The sequence below is a fragment of the Engystomops pustulosus genome, chromosome 3, assembly GCF_040894005.1.
Source record: "Engystomops pustulosus chromosome 3, aEngPut4.maternal, whole genome shotgun sequence".
In the NCBI taxonomy this organism is placed as follows: domain Eukaryota; kingdom Metazoa; phylum Chordata; class Amphibia; order Anura; family Leptodactylidae; genus Engystomops; species Engystomops pustulosus.
This window is the reverse complement of record NC_092413.1, coordinates 213,350,084-213,365,566: the sequence shown is the minus strand read 5'-3', so window position 1 is coordinate 213,365,566 and position 15,483 is coordinate 213,350,084. Positions and strand designations below refer to the sequence as shown.

General features: G+C 43.0%; 1 protein-coding gene across 1 annotated transcript in view; it reads right to left on the bottom strand.

The window, feature by feature from the left end:
* Positions 1-15,483, bottom strand: part of PKHD1 (PKHD1 ciliary IPT domain containing fibrocystin/polyductin) — a 358,183-nt gene that overhangs the window by 96,347 nt on the left and 246,353 nt on the right. Inside the window, exons 52-53 of the mRNA XM_072143767.1 lie at positions 10,505-10,642; positions 1,168-1,281 (exon numbers count right to left, since the gene is read on the bottom strand). Of these exons, the coding sequence (XP_071999868.1) occupies positions 1,168-1,281; positions 10,505-10,642 (252 nt within the window). The remainder of the gene's footprint in view (positions 1-1,167; positions 1,282-10,504; positions 10,643-15,483) is intronic.

Sequence of the window (15,483 nt, the reverse complement as noted above, 5' to 3'; positions counted from 1 at the left end):
CACGCCCCCCGATTTCCATCGCGTGCATGCCAACGCCGAAATATTCTTGTAACATGTCAGGAAAACACGAATCAGGCCCTTAGTAAATGACCCCCATTGTGTCTACCGACGACATGCATTACTGCGGAAAGAAGTAAAGGAAGAGAAGACTGCTGCAAGGGAATGAAGGTGAGTGTTTTTTTTGACAGAGTTCAGCTGGAAAAGGGGACTCTGGAAGCAGAGGGTGGGGGCCGCTAAAGGAAAGGGGACATGGGAGGAAGGCATGCTGCAGGAAACGGCACAAAATAAGTGGGGGTTGCTTCTTCAAGAAATGGGACAATATAAGCTACACACACAGGGAGTTACGGTGGGGCATGCAAATATACATTTTTGGCTAGGAAACTATGACACCAGACCACATCCCCCCACCCACCGGTCCCTGGAGAAAAATTATGTTTACAGTCGGTCCCTGGGCAAAAAAAGGTTAATTTAGAAGATAACTTTGCAACCTGATTTGGACACGTAAAAGGATCAGTGGTGGACTTGCATCTGCTGCTGTCATTGAGAAGGTGGCTTTCCATCATGTAGGTGTAGGGATCACCAAAGCTTAGCAGGAACTCATGATTAGGAGGAATTTCAAGAGTCTTTACCCCTAAAAGTCCTTGTTATCGAAGTCTCCTAATCTCTTGACCCAATGTTCAATGTCAATCAAGCTTGGTCTTCTAAATAGTCTATGTGACTAATATCCTGGTGTGTACCTTTCGAAGACGTATGTATGTCCCTTTAAGCCAACATGTGCTAGTGATATTATACTCTTATTTGCATATCCGCTGTGTAGGAAATCAAGCACCGGGGCAACGCAGAGCAGTTTAAAATAGAGTAAGTGCTTAAGGGCTATTTTCAGCCAATCTCCCATTTGCTTCCTAATGCAATAATTATGCAAATGACACAACTACAGTCAGGCAACCACTAGATACAATATAAAAAAAATTAAATAAAACATGAGCATAGGTTTTCAAATATGCTTCATCCTGTCATAAAAAAAAAAGAAAGCCGAGCCCATGCAGATAGTTTATAATATACTCGCGAGTCATCAGGCTAACAGTAATTTGGGCTCTGAGCGCTACCATATTGGCTTTGTCAAGCAGACTGTCTATTAGGAGTGAATTTTTTTTTGTCTTCTATTACCGATGACTCCGGGGGACACGTGTAGACCATCGAGACGATCGCAGTGGACTCCTGACGATGTACGGAGTAGAATCTGTAGTCTGCGCTCCCGTTGTAGAGGTCCTTCAGATGTCCCTGTGGTCATCAAGCAAAAAAAATTTTGATTTTAGTGTTTTTGAAACTCAAAAATATTCTAGATTTTCTCAAACCTTCTTATTTTATTTTCTTATAGATTCTCATATTCTTATTGGTTTCCAATACTTTGTCACAGATTCCAACGAATGAGTCAAATCATTACACAAATCACTACAATATTTTATGACACCTCCTTTATAAAGGGTCCATTGGGTGTCCTTGGGCGCTGTCATCTGACCAAACCCGAACCTATCATTTTAGGTTTTCTGCACTTACACTCAAAGTGAAAAAAAGACAAATCTGAGAAATGACATGATGGTAAAAATGCTTTACCATGTTGATTTATAATTTTTTCATCAGACTAGGTGCAATGATGTCATTCTCAGATGTGATTGAGAATACTGGAGATTCTTTCCCCTATTCCCTTTTTCAGAAGAATCAGCACCTTTTAGGAGATTTTAGAGACATATCCATGTGCTGACATGTCCTAATGTGAATAAAGTTATTGAAGTGAGATAGAAAACTTACTATTAGCTGCAGCAGTCTCTATTATGAGCCCATTAGTTCTTCTCTAGTCCGTATAATATGATATTTTTTGAGCATCAGTTTATCTTTAAGTTAATACGAGCAAAAGAAATGGAGGGTAGTAGGGAAATAAGATAATTTACAGAATGTCTCATATTAATGTCTCATATTCTTTCATTTTCTTCCACTATTTTATATTATCAAGCCTAGTGGACAGAGTGAGAATTACAGGATATGGTACTTCTTATATATAGAAACGTTTGGTAAAAATCATCAAAGCTTTAAAAAAATGTCTAATTTTATGCCCACCAAACTTTAAAAATATGTATAATCTTTTCTTGCAAGTACATGTGGGATAAATTTAGTATAGTGTAAATTGGACCTCAACCTCAAAGTTCTGGTCATACTAAGCTTTGGTGGTTTGGGTCCCCAGGACCGGACCCCAAACTCCATCAGAGGTTTGGGTCCAGGATCGGGTCTGAGTAATGGCTGTGATCGGTATTGGCACCAATTGCAAGTGTTAACACTTTAAATGCTGGTGGCAAGTAAACTGATGCGGCACATGCGCGCCAACACCCACGTCACAGCGCCATTTTGGGGTATATCACTGTGCCATGATGACATTGCCGATGGAATTTGAACAGTCAACGCCCAGGCACTGAGCGTGTGTGGTTCTGGGGTGAGGTTTGGACCCGAACAGATATGGGTCTACTAATCACTAATTGTGTATTACATAGCTAAATTAACACATCCAAACACACCCTCCTCCTTTTAAGAGAAACATTAAAAATACTGCATAACATAATTTTAGATTTAAGATTTTTTGAAAAATGCTATGCAGTATTTTTTAAATTCTGGCTTTATTTTAACTCATTCCACATAAAAACAAGTGTGTGCAATGAAAAAGGAAGTCTTAATAAACAAAATAAACTATCCAGAGATCACCAAGATAAAATTGAGATAAAATTTACATAAAAATGTAGATAAAATTCTTTAGTCCGGCTTTATTCGATATCCAGAAAACATGTCACATGGAAAACACCTGCATAAAAACGTTTCGAGTGGTAGCCTGCACTCTTAAATCGTGGTTGTGTAAAAGATCATTATCTAGGGCTCAAAACTGCCCTTATCAGTTGTAAGGTGACTTTCGAATTAACCCTTTTAGCCAAAAATGGCTACCGGTACCGATACTGGGATGAGTATGCATTTACTGGTGTGTCTGCTCTCATCCCATTACCGGTAGCCATTTTTGGCTAAAAGGGTTAAGGGTATTACTTGGACTGCCTGAGACTGCAGGAAGATGCCATGTCTGACAAACTCTGTGCCTGGGAGACAGCCTGTTTGCCCACAGAGATGCCTCTGAGTGCCATCTCTGGCACCAGTGCCATAGGTTTGTCACCACTGGCCTAGGGAATTAAGAGAGCGGCCCGTGTGCTCTCCAGGTACTGGTGGTTGGTGAGCTAAATGAACTTTTATTTATATCTCTGTTGTATGTTTCAATATATCCACTAAATATATTGGGTCAGGGTCAAATGTGAGTCCTGTCCATCACAAACTCGGACTGGACTTGCCAAAAAAAGGCTTGTGTGAAAGGGACCTCAATGCGTGGACCTGTCCTGAAATGTCTTTCCAATGCCTCAGGCACTTAATTCAAATTTTTGTGACTTTTTAATTAACTTACATTTGATAAATCCAGTGTATATCCCCAATCAGGCTAACCCCGCCCAGTCCCCGCCTACTTTTTCAAAATAAAGGCAATAATTTTAAAAATGCATAATAAGCACAAAAAGTTAGCTAAAATCTATTTTTAATGACTTTTTGACAGCATTAACCTTGCTTGTAGGGCTTGATACCCCCCCCCCCCCCATTCACTGGGGTGCATGTTTTAAGATTGACGTTTTGTTAGCCGGTCTGAATTCCCCTCCAGTGCTGGTACGCCATGTACAAAATGTATGTTCAATGTGATATGTGGAAATATTATGATGTTACAAATGTCTTACTACAATCTGTGTTCCCATCTACACTAACAGGGGACTGGCATAAATTTTATTTATCCTTTAACTCTGTGACCTGCCCATTACCCGCATTTGCTACACCGCTCGTTTCGAAAGAGCCGAAGGTGGTAAAAAAATCTCCATTTGTTAAAAATATTTAAAGACAAATTAAAATTAATATATGTAATCACAATTACCTAAATAAAAATAGTATTCAAAATATTTATAATTATGTATAATATAAAAAATATAAAACAAATGAAAAAGTTAAAGTTAAACAGTAAAAATTAAAATAAAAATTAAACAAATAATAATTACTTTTATATACTTTTTTAATATTAAAAACAGAACTTACAAAATATATTTTTCTGATTCTAATTGACAAAATCAAATTAAAGCACAAAAATATTAATAAAAAAAAGTCGTAAAGAAACCCCAGTAAAAAATTTAAACATAACATAACAAAAATAAATATATCCTTAACATTTGACAATAAATCTCTAAAATAACTGGGGAAATATTTTTTTTCTTTTTACAACTCATCACACTCACATTAAGTCATTACTCCGGGGCTCAGACCGCAGGACAAAAAATAAACATCTCGTACGACGGGGGGGGGAAAGAAAAAAAAAATTACAGGGTTTGAAAAATGGCGTCTACTTAAATAAATGAATGTTGAAATCTGTACTTAAGCTCTAAACTTGTCAAATCTTTATTAACACAGTAGCCTTCTGTCTACAATGAAAAAAAACCAAAAAAACAAAAAGAAAAACGAGAAGCGGTGGTAGTTGGGAGGGGCTGTCGACGGTGGAATTTTTTTTCTCATAATTTCCGTAGCAAATAAAAATGACTAATTATAGTTTCACGGACTACATAAGAAGGATGGAGAGCGGATCATATATCTGCTCTGGTTTATAATTCACTCAACTAATAACTTTGGGCGCGGTTTTTTTTTTCTGCCGGGCCCTGACAGTAAAAATGATTATGACTTCCTTAATCTCAATGATGTTAGTTTATAGTTTTATTAACATTACCATGTTCCAAACAGATATTGCGGCGGCTGAGAAGTAGGACAGCGTTCGCCCCGAGGGAATTTATTTAAAGTCCAGCGCAAGACTTTCGCATTCCTTTGGTTAAGGATTAAATCAATTATACAACAGATGTGGGAAATAAAAATATCAGAAATAAAAAATGAATTTTCGACTCCCCCACCAAAAAAAAAAAAAAAAAATACATGGGATTTTTAATATATCAAATTTTTTTGAAAAAATAAATTAAAAAATAATGTAAAAATGTTGAGCTGGTGTGAAAAACCTTTTCGCTATCGAGACATCTCGAAGCTGTTGCAGACGTCTAAATAAGTGTGTAAAAAGACATTTTCTGTCGAATTTCAATATGGGAGAAAGAGATATGTTTCTTGTTAGGAAGAAAAACAAATTTGAGGTTTAGTACGGGAATGAAATCTGTAGAGTGTGAGGGGAATAAGGATCAGGCTGTTTTCGTCAGCGTGTCGACATGTTCTGTTCTTTTGGCGAATGTAGTCAAAAATATATGGAAGGAAAATATCCCTTGGGTTCAATTGTGTTAATGATAACCTATAAAAAATGGTTTATGGGTTGGAAAATTTAAATATCAGGGGTCATTTACTAAGGGCCCGATTCGCGTTTTCCCGATGTGTTACCCAAATATTTCCGATTTGCGCCGATTTCCCCTGAATTGCCCCGGGATTTTGGCGCACGCGATCGGATTGTGGTGCATCGGCGCCGGCATGCACGCGATGGAAATCGGGGGGCGTGGCCAAACGAAAACCCAATGAATGCGAAAAAACGTCGCATTTAAAAAAAAAAATATGTCGTGGAGCTTGCACTTACCTTCACTCAGCCCAGCTCGGTGTATTCCAGTGCATTCCGGGGAACTTCAGTGTAGCAGCGCCACCTGGTGGATGTCGGAGGAACTGCCTTAATGAATCCCGGCCGGGCCCGTATCCACCGCAGAGAACGCGCCGCTGGATCGCAAATGGACCGGGTAAGTAAATCTGCCCCATCGTCTTGCAAAGGTTCGTTGGTGACCTCCGTTCAGATTTTCTTTTTCTATGTGTCAAGTCAAGCGAATAGTATTGTGGGCCAACGTGGGGATATTTATAGGAAGGGGCATAGATTTTTTTTTTTTGAGGGATGGTCCAGTAATGGATGTAATAGATGGTCCAGTAAATTGGTCCTTGGTGACAATGCAAAATTTGTAACAAGAAAACCATTTGCTGTGATCATCGCCTCATGGGATAAAGGGATCCTTTGGAGTCCATTAGGCTCCACCTCTCCGGCGTCAATTGACCTTGTGTATCCCTCTCTCCCAATTTACCCATCTTTTGCACATGGCATCAGGAGGCGAAGGTTATCAAGGCAGGCAAGGAAATGTCCCGTTACACCACCCCCACGTCAAGTGGGCACGGAGCGATATGGATTGCGCTTGGCTATGGAGTTGACTGATGTGAGACAGGGATTCTTCATGCTGGCACACTAGATATAGCCTGAACTATAACTTGCCCACAATGCTTGATAAATCTCATGAACAGGGTGACAACAAGGTCATACACCATACACCTATGTCTGACTGGAGTTCCCTGGGCGGTTCAGAGGCAAGGGGCCTACCTTTCATCTACCTCCAATAAATAGATCCTACTTTCCACCAAATTAGGTTGTCTTCTGCTGTATCTCTGGATATTAAGGGTCCACTAGAGGATCCTCTGGTAATATGGTTGGCCAGTGGAACACTGCATACACTATATCCACGGGATACTGGGTTAGCTGCCTACCAGCATGATCCGTGAACAGCGACTATGGAGACTGAACTTTGGGCCTGTGGTGGTTTGATTCCATTGCCAAATTTTGCTTTGGTGGCAATTTTGTTAGATTTCCTGTTGACCTATGGAAATAATAGGTGATCAGTATCACGTCATTGGAGGTCCAACTACTGGAGCCAATACCAATCATCTGTACTACACCACCCCATGGCACCAGAACCTATAGAGAAGCAGCAGGCTCTAAACATTGTATAGTGGTGGTATTAGAGAACTGCTCCTTTGCTTCAATTCTAGTGAATAAGATTGGTTTCTTTATTATAGACTAAGGGCAGTTCCACACTTGCGAGTGTGATGTGATGAAATCGGCATCACACTCGCAACGCATGCTGCCCGGATCTCCCGGCCCGAAAGCTCCACACCGGAACTGAACTTAGCATGTCAGTTTTGCAGTTCGGTTTGCAGCATTCGGGCCGGGCCGATCATCGCTTTACACTCACAAGTGTGGAACGGCCCTTAGTCTTCTGCTTTGAAGTGTGGTCAAAATAAGCTAAGAAGGTGTGACCTGATGTGAGGCTAGGGCTATGTTATGTCATATGTGGAAAGACCTCCCAATGCTTTAGCCTAATGCATTTTAAAGGTCTCCATGGATTGATGGAGTTGGGAAATCTTGATGGAATTCCATAATATGATGTGCACAACACTGAATATCTGGAAAACTTTGGACAATTGTTTTTGACAATTGGTAAATTCATCAAACTGGTAGGGGAGCTGGGGATAAGGGCAACTAATTTAAGTGCCACTATTAAATCCTGTGCCCCATTAATATCAAATCCAAACAAAAAAGAATGATCACTACATCCAAAAACATTTCTTATGAATCAAATAAATTTTATTAATTAGTTCTTCACAAAATGATAATCATAAACGTACGGAAAAGGGGTAGTTATAAAGTGGGAACACTTAGTTAAAAACAGTGCACAGCCATATAAAACAAAAGCAAAACATCAAGGAAAAGGAAACTCAGTATGGAATCCATAATAAAATCACTTAGACCAAAGAGCAGTAGAATACAAGCCTCAGCTTTAGAATATGCAATCTCAGTGAGTACCAAAGGTCGTTACCATACCGGGATAAACAGTGTGCACAGTGCAGCCCCAATTGGCAAATGTAACATCAAATAAAGAATACAGCGCATACACCACATGATGTAGTGTTTAAAGGGGTTGTCTGGCCAATCCATAAACTAAGACATTTACGGTTGGGGTTTTTGGGACATTTGCATAGTGCTAAAAAAGCAGAGAGAACATCTCATCAGTAGGGATGTCATCTTCCGGGCAGGCAGTGAGATGGTAGATAGGGAACCTCTGTTCATGAGATATCCTGGTGATACATCATAAATCCTTAAAGGTATCATCTGAAGGTTAAAAAACACAACTGCTTTCTCCCAAAGCAGTGCCACGCCTTACCCTGGTTTGGAATGAATGGATAACTACCAATGCTCAGGAGAGGAACTGTTTGGAGAAGAAGGCAGCCATGATTTTCAACCACTGAGCAGCCTCTTTAACCTAAGATTACCCCTTGGAGTGTGGCCTATTTTGTGAACTAAAGACTAAGAAGGAGTGACCCAATGTTCTATGTCTACCATAATGTTTCCATTTATACTATCTGGAGGCTAACACTTGAAATTTTTTTTAAAAAATCTCCTTTGTTCTTGGTCTCTACTCAGATTACCTGACTTTGTGATTCTGTTCCATGGTTACACCTGTAAATATATTATTTTTTTAGCTCAGACCCCATTCATGTCCAGCAATACGTGCACCCATCTGAACATAATTAAGTCAATCAAGAGATAAAATTGTTCCCCTGTCACTGGCAGCAAAACTAAAAGAAAAATATAGAAAAAATGCTTGTGGCTTTTCATGTCAGCAGTAGTATGATTGAGATGTGAGACAGCATCCAGCCCGCTAGATCTGATGCTAAGTCATAGAGTCATATGTTTGCCGCGTTCCATTGGTGAGTTCAGCCACGAACACGTACATGGAAGAAGAGCTACGAGGCTCAAGTATGGATTCACCAATAGGGATGTCAATTTCTATTAAAGTTGTTTACCAACATACCTCATTATCTGGACCATGTTAGGATTTCTTTAGGGTGTGGTGGAACTTGGACAGATGGGTTGGAAAGAAAAGTCCCCTAGGGGCCTTGAACAACGGACAAGGACAGATGGGGGCTGAATGCTAACTTGGGGGCCTGGAACACTCAGCCCTGAAAAAAAGAATTGCCTTGCAACCATTTAACACATGTAGGTCTAGAAAGCCTGCTCGAAAATAAAAAAATGGAGAGGAACCGGAATTGTCAAAATCTAACGAGACAGAAGAGAAATTTGTTTCAGGCTAAAGCTACTTTATGGGTTAATGGTGAATTGTAAAAACAAAAATATTGCAAAAAATAATCTAAGGCACAGTAGAAAAACTGAAAAAATAAGGAAAAATTTACTTTTTGGGTCAAAACCGCCCTACTCCAATGCTATAATCACGAGGTGGTTCTCTTTGGCGATGAAGCAAAAGTGGAGACGACATCTAGGGTTGTATTTGCCATTAGGCACTTGAGGGCCTGTGTCTATCGCATACGGGGGGCCTCTTCAGAAGCATGAAGTGTTTTTTGTATTTTAATCCCTGCCCAGACTGACTGGCTTTCATAAACTACGGGATAGGCTACCAGAGGATCAAAGTATAAAGGGGTGAAGAAATGGGCTTTATATTATATAGGTGTGGCAAATGGTCTATGGGGCACATTTATCAGGGCTTGTGGTCATATGCTGGGAATTGCACCTGTCTACCCCCTTACAGCACCTCAATGCCAAATGGGTGTAAAAGGGGGTGTGCCCAGTGTTTGCCCGCTGCCTATAGGCTGACCTTATTCAGGCTCAGGCTAAGGTGCAATTCTATGCCAGCCCAGAGCCTCCTTGTAGATTTGGTGGGTGCGCCATTATATATACTGGTGCACCAAGTGTCAGTGTATGATATATGTGCCCCTATAGGGGTGAACTCAAAGGGTCTCATAAAGAAAACAATTAGAGGCATGATGTCATAGTATATAAGGCTGGGTCGTATATAGTATAGTATATAAGGCTGCCTCGGGCCGGTGCCTGAGGCATAGGCTAGTGAGAAATTCTATGTCAGGCCAGGCCAGATCTGGTGTAGAACTGCCTCGCCGGAACAGTGCTGCCACCCACTGGGATTTATGAGGATAAATGCGGGCAGCAGGCAGCAGACGGGGGGGGGGATTTTATCATCATCTGTAATGGGTAGTAAAATTCAACATCAAAATTGAGGCCCTTTTTAAAATTGGACATAGGACCCTGATTTTCCTATATGTCACAACACCCTTTAACCAAGAACCGAACCTTAAAAGATAATGGTGTTGCGTAAAATATACACTTCCCACAAAATATACACACAATTTTGGCTAAGGAAATGTAAACACTCCAGTTCATGCAGGAAACACAGGATGAAAAGACACAACAATATACATATTTCCATCCTGCTTCCTGAGGGACGTAAATGCTTAGCGGAGGCCATTGGTGCTTATAGGAGAGGAGTAGTATGACAAATGCCACTGTATGTGTAAGGACACGTTGTGAATCCAATCGACATATCCTTAGAACAGTCGGCTACATTGTGGGGAGAATGTCGCCTACCACAATTCACTTGAGAGTTCTGACACTTTTAATTTCAAATCTTACCCCCTGATTTTTTACACCTTAAGGCACATAATCTGCTAAAGTTGAACAAATCCTAAAAATGGCCATGGATGTTCAATAACCTGGTCGTTCATGCCATGTAATGTCATGTCCCATTGATATAGAGAAATATTTCTATTGGACAGTGTGTTAATTACTCACCAACACTTAGTCGTCCACCAGCTATGAGGATACAAGCCACACTCAGCTCATTGCTGGCCTCCGGGGGAAATTCCAGAGCTCCAACTACATACAAACCCCGGAGAGGAGGCAGAGAGATGTCCACTACTATGGTCCTGCCTAGAAAAGAAAAAGAGATGATGTGATCTTCACTTAATGTTCAAAAATTAGAATGTAAGAAATCCACAAATATTGTAACCCTAGTAAGCTGCTTGTTAGCAATTCAGATCTGCGCTGCTGCCTTCAACCACATTGGTGCTGTTTAGCCGTAAAACCATGTATATAATGATATAAATTATTATATAAGGATAATATAAGATGTAACATCCTCACAGATGGAAAGGTTTACAAAAAAAAGTACAATATTTATGAAGTAGAGGAGTGACAGACGGGCAAAGAGAAGCAGAAGGTCCACCCCTGAGGAGCTACAATCTACATGGGAAGAGTGATCAGGACAGTAGGTGAAGGTAGGGAGGGGTGTAAGAAGGAAAGGCTGGGGCCCATATCAAAATTGTGGATGGATCCCCTTCCTCTCAAGCATGAATATCAGAGGTACATATAAACAGGCAAGATGGCTTGTTACGAGCGGTGCAGAAACCCACGAACTCCCGCACATGTTTGTCCAGGTCTGGCCACCAACAATAACGAGAAACGAGGGCTACAGAGCGCTGAATGCCAGGATGCCCATCCACTCGAGAGCAATGTCCCCAAGTCAATATCTTTTTCCGTAAAGCAGGTCAGACATATGTCTTGCCAGGAGGGAGCTGCCGCAGATCCACTGGAGCAGCAAGAATTAGTCTTTTAGGGGGGATAACATGCCGCGGAGCCGGTTCTTTCCCGACCACATGGGAGGCACGAGAGAGCATGGGCCTTGACATTCTTCTCAGCAGGCAGAAGTGGATCAGGAAATTGAAGCGTGGAAAAAAAAGGGACCAGCAAGCTTCTCATGGGCTGAGGCAGTTTGGAGGTATAGGAGATTCTTGTGGCCCGTATATACACAGACCAGATGACGCGCTCCAAAAGATAGTGCCACTCTTCCAAGGCAAGTTTAATAGCCAGAAGTTCACGATCTCCAATGGAGTAATTCCTCTCGGCAACAGAGAGGGTTTTAAAGAAAGACCCACAAGTGAGTGTTCGGCCTTTGGGCCCATTCTGGGTGAGAACAGATCCAGCACCTACGAGAAAGCATTCACCTCAAGTTGGAATGGTTTCTCAGTGTCAGGCTGAGTAAGGACAGAGGCAGAAGCAAAGGCAGACTTAAACTTGGAAAATGCTTCTTTGGCCACTGGAGGCCAGAATTTAGGAAAAATGCGGTACAAACTGCTGGTAGTAATTTGCGAAGCCCAGAAATCTCTGCACGGGCGAGACCACTGAAGTACCGCAGATAACTTGGTTGGATCCATCTTTATGTCCTCACCGGAGATGATGTATCCGAGAAATGGAAGAGTCTTCTGATGGAACTGGCACTTCTCCAGTTTGGCACAGAGACGTTTGGCCCTTAGGCGCCTAAGAACCTCCCCAGGACTCCAGCGAAGAACCTCCCCAGTCTGCCAGTTGAGTACAGGAGTGTGTTGCTCTAACCACAGAAGTCCCAATAGAACGGAGAATGTGGAGCAGGGAAGCACATAGAAAACAGTCTCTCTTTATGCAAGGCACCAACTTGCAGACCTCGTGGTTCGGTGCAATATGAACTGGGTCACAGAGGATCTGCCCACCGATGGACGAGATGACTAGGGGCTTCTCCAGACGAACCACAGGGAAATGATGCCGGGAGAACAGAGCAGCATCCACGAAATTCCCTGCAGAACTGGAGTCCAGGAAGGCCGAGACTGGAACAGGATCACTGGTTCCAAAGCTGAGCAGAACTGGAAGATGCAGGTGTGGAGAAGCTTTACTCTCGCCTAGGGACGCTCCTCCTAGGAACCCTTGGTGTGAATGACTTTCTAGACGCTGAAGACGCTCACAACTGGAGGAAGTGTTCCAGGCTGGCACAGTAGATACAGAGATTCCCTGTCTGCCCTGGACTGCTCTTGGGGTGTTAGCCGGGTTTTACCCAACTGCATGGGCTTTTCGGTAGCAGAAGTAGGAGAAGGCAGAGGAGCCTTCTGGAGCCAAATGGGGAAAATGTCGGACTTTGGGTTGTGCTAGTTCAACCAGCTGCTCTTCCTTGCGTTCAGAAAAGCGGCTGACTATCTGAGTGGCCAAGGAAATAAGACCATTCAGAGTAGACAACAGGTCCCGTGCGGACAGGGTGTCTTTGACCAGACTAAACAGTCCCTTATTAAAGGGAAAGCTGCTTCATTCCAGGAAAGTTCATTACCTATAGTAATGGCTCCTCTGTCCTCCTCTCATTACCTGTAGTAATGGCTCCTGTGTCCTCCTCTCATTACCTGTAGTAATGGCTCCTCTGTCCTCCTCTCATTACCTGTAGTAATGGCTCCTCTGTCCTCCTCTCATTACCTGTAGTAATGGCTCCTGTGTCCTCCCCTCATTACCTGTAGTAATGGCTCCTGTGTCCTCCCCTCATTACCTGTAGTAATGGCTCCTGTGTCCTCCTCTCATTAACGGTAGTAATGGCTCCTGTGTCCTCCTCTCATTACCTGTAGTAATGGCTCCTGTGTCCTCCTCTCATTACCTGTAGTAATGGCTCCTCTGTCCTCCCCTCATTACCTGTAGTAATGGCTCCTGTGTCCTCCCCTCATTACCTGTAGTAATGGCTCCTCTGTCCTCCTCTCATTACCTGTAGTAATGGCTCCTGTGTCCTCCCCTCATTACCTGTAGTAATGGCTCCTCTGTCCTCCTCTCATTAACGGTAGTAATGGCTCCTGTGTCCTCCTCTCATTACCTGTAGTAATGGCTCCTGTGTCTTCCTCTCATTACCTGTAGTAATGGCTCCTGTGTTCTCCCCTCATTACCTGTAGTAATGGCTCATCTGTCCTTCTCATTACCTGTAGTAATGGCTCCTCTGTCCTCCTCTCATTACCTGTAGTAATGGCTCCTCTGTCCTCCCCTCATTACCTGTAGTAATGGCTCCTCTGTCCTCCTCTCATTACCTGTAGTAACGGCTCCTCTGTCCTCCTCTCATTACCTGTAGTAATGGCTCCTCTGTCCTCCCCTCATTACCTGTAGTAATGGCTCCTGTGTCCTCCTCTCATTAACTGTAGTATTGGCTCCTCTGTCCTCCTCTCATTACCTGTAGTAATGGCTCCTCTGTCCTCCTCTCATTACCTGTAGTAATGGCTCCTCTGTCCTCCCCTCATTACCTGTAGTAATGGCTCCTGTGTCCTCCTCTCACCACCTGTAGTAATGGCTCCTCTGTCCTCCTCTCATTACCTGTAGTAATGGCTCCTGTGTCCTCCTCTCATTACCTGTAGTAATGGCTCCTGTGTCCTCCTCTCATTACCTGTAGTAATGGCTCCTGTGTCCTCCTATCACTACCTGTAGTAATGGCTCCTGTGTCCTCCCCTCATTACCTGTAGTAATGGCTCCTCTGTCCTCCTCTCATTACCTGTAGTAATGGCTCCTCTGTCCTCCTCTCATTACCTGTAGTAATGGCTCCTGTGTCCTCCTCTCATTACCTGTAGTAATGGCTCCTGTGTCCTCCTCTCATTACCTGTAGTAATGGCTCCTCTGTCCTCCTCTCATTACCTGTAGTAATGGCTCCTGTGTCCTCCTCCCATTACCTGTAGTAATGGCTCCTGTGTCCTCCTCTCATTACCTGTAGTAATGGCTCCTCTGTCCTCCTCTCATTACCTGTAGTAATGGCTCCTGTGTCCTCCCCTCATTACCTGTAGTAATGGCTCCTGTGTCCTCCTCTCATTACCTGTAGTAATGGCTCCTCTGTCCTCCTCTCATTACCTGTAGTAATGGCTCCTGTGTCCTCCTCTCATTACCTGTAGTAATGGCTCCTCTGTCCTCCTCGCATTACCTGTAGTAATGGCTCCTGTGTCCTCCCCTCATTACCTGTAGTAATGGCTCCTCTGTCCTCCTCTCATTACCTGTAGTAATGGCTCCTGTGTCCTCCTCTCATTACCTGTAGTAATGGCTCCTCTGTCCTCCTCTCATTACCTGTAGTAATGGCTCTTGTGTCCTCCTCTCATTACCTATAGTAATGGCTCCTGTGTCCTCCTCTCATTACCTGTAGTAATGGCTCCTGTGTCCTCCTCTCATTACCTGTAGTAATGGCTCCTGTGTCCTCCCCTCATTACCTGTAGTAATGGCTCCTGTGTCCTCCTCTCATTACCTGTAGTAATGGCTCCTCTGTCCTCCTCTCATTACCTGTAGTAATGGCTCCTGTGTCCTCCTCTCATTACCTGTAGTAATGGCTCCTCTGTCCTCCTCTCATTACCTGTAGTAATGGCTCCTGTGTCCTCCTCTCATTACCTGTAGTAATGGCTCCTCTGTCCTCCTCTCATTACATGTAGTAATGGCTCCTCTGTCCTCCTCGCATTACCTGTAGTAATGGCTCCTGTGTCCTCCCCTCATTACCTGTAGTAATGGCTCCTCTGTCCTCCTCTCATTACCTGTAGTAATGGCTCCTGTGTCCTCCTCTCATTACCTGTAGTAATGGCTCCTCTGTCCTCCTCTCATTACCTGTAGTAATGGCTCTTGTGTCCTCCTCTCATTACCTATAGTAATGGCTCCTGTGTCCTCCTCTCATTACCTGTAGTAATGGCTCCTGTGTCCTCCTCTCATTACCTGTAGTAATGGCTCCTGTGTCCTCCCCTCATTACCTGTAGTAATGGCTCCTGTGTCCTCCTCTCATTACCTGTAGTAATGGCTCCTCTGTCCTCCTCTCATTACCTGTAGTAATGGCTCCTGTGTCCTCCTCTCATTACCTGTAGTAATGGCTCCTCTGTCCTCCTCTCATTACCTGTAGTAATGGCTCCTGTGTCCTCCTCTCATTACCTGTAGTAATGGCTCCTGTGTCCTCCTCTCATTACCTGTAGTAATGGCTCCTC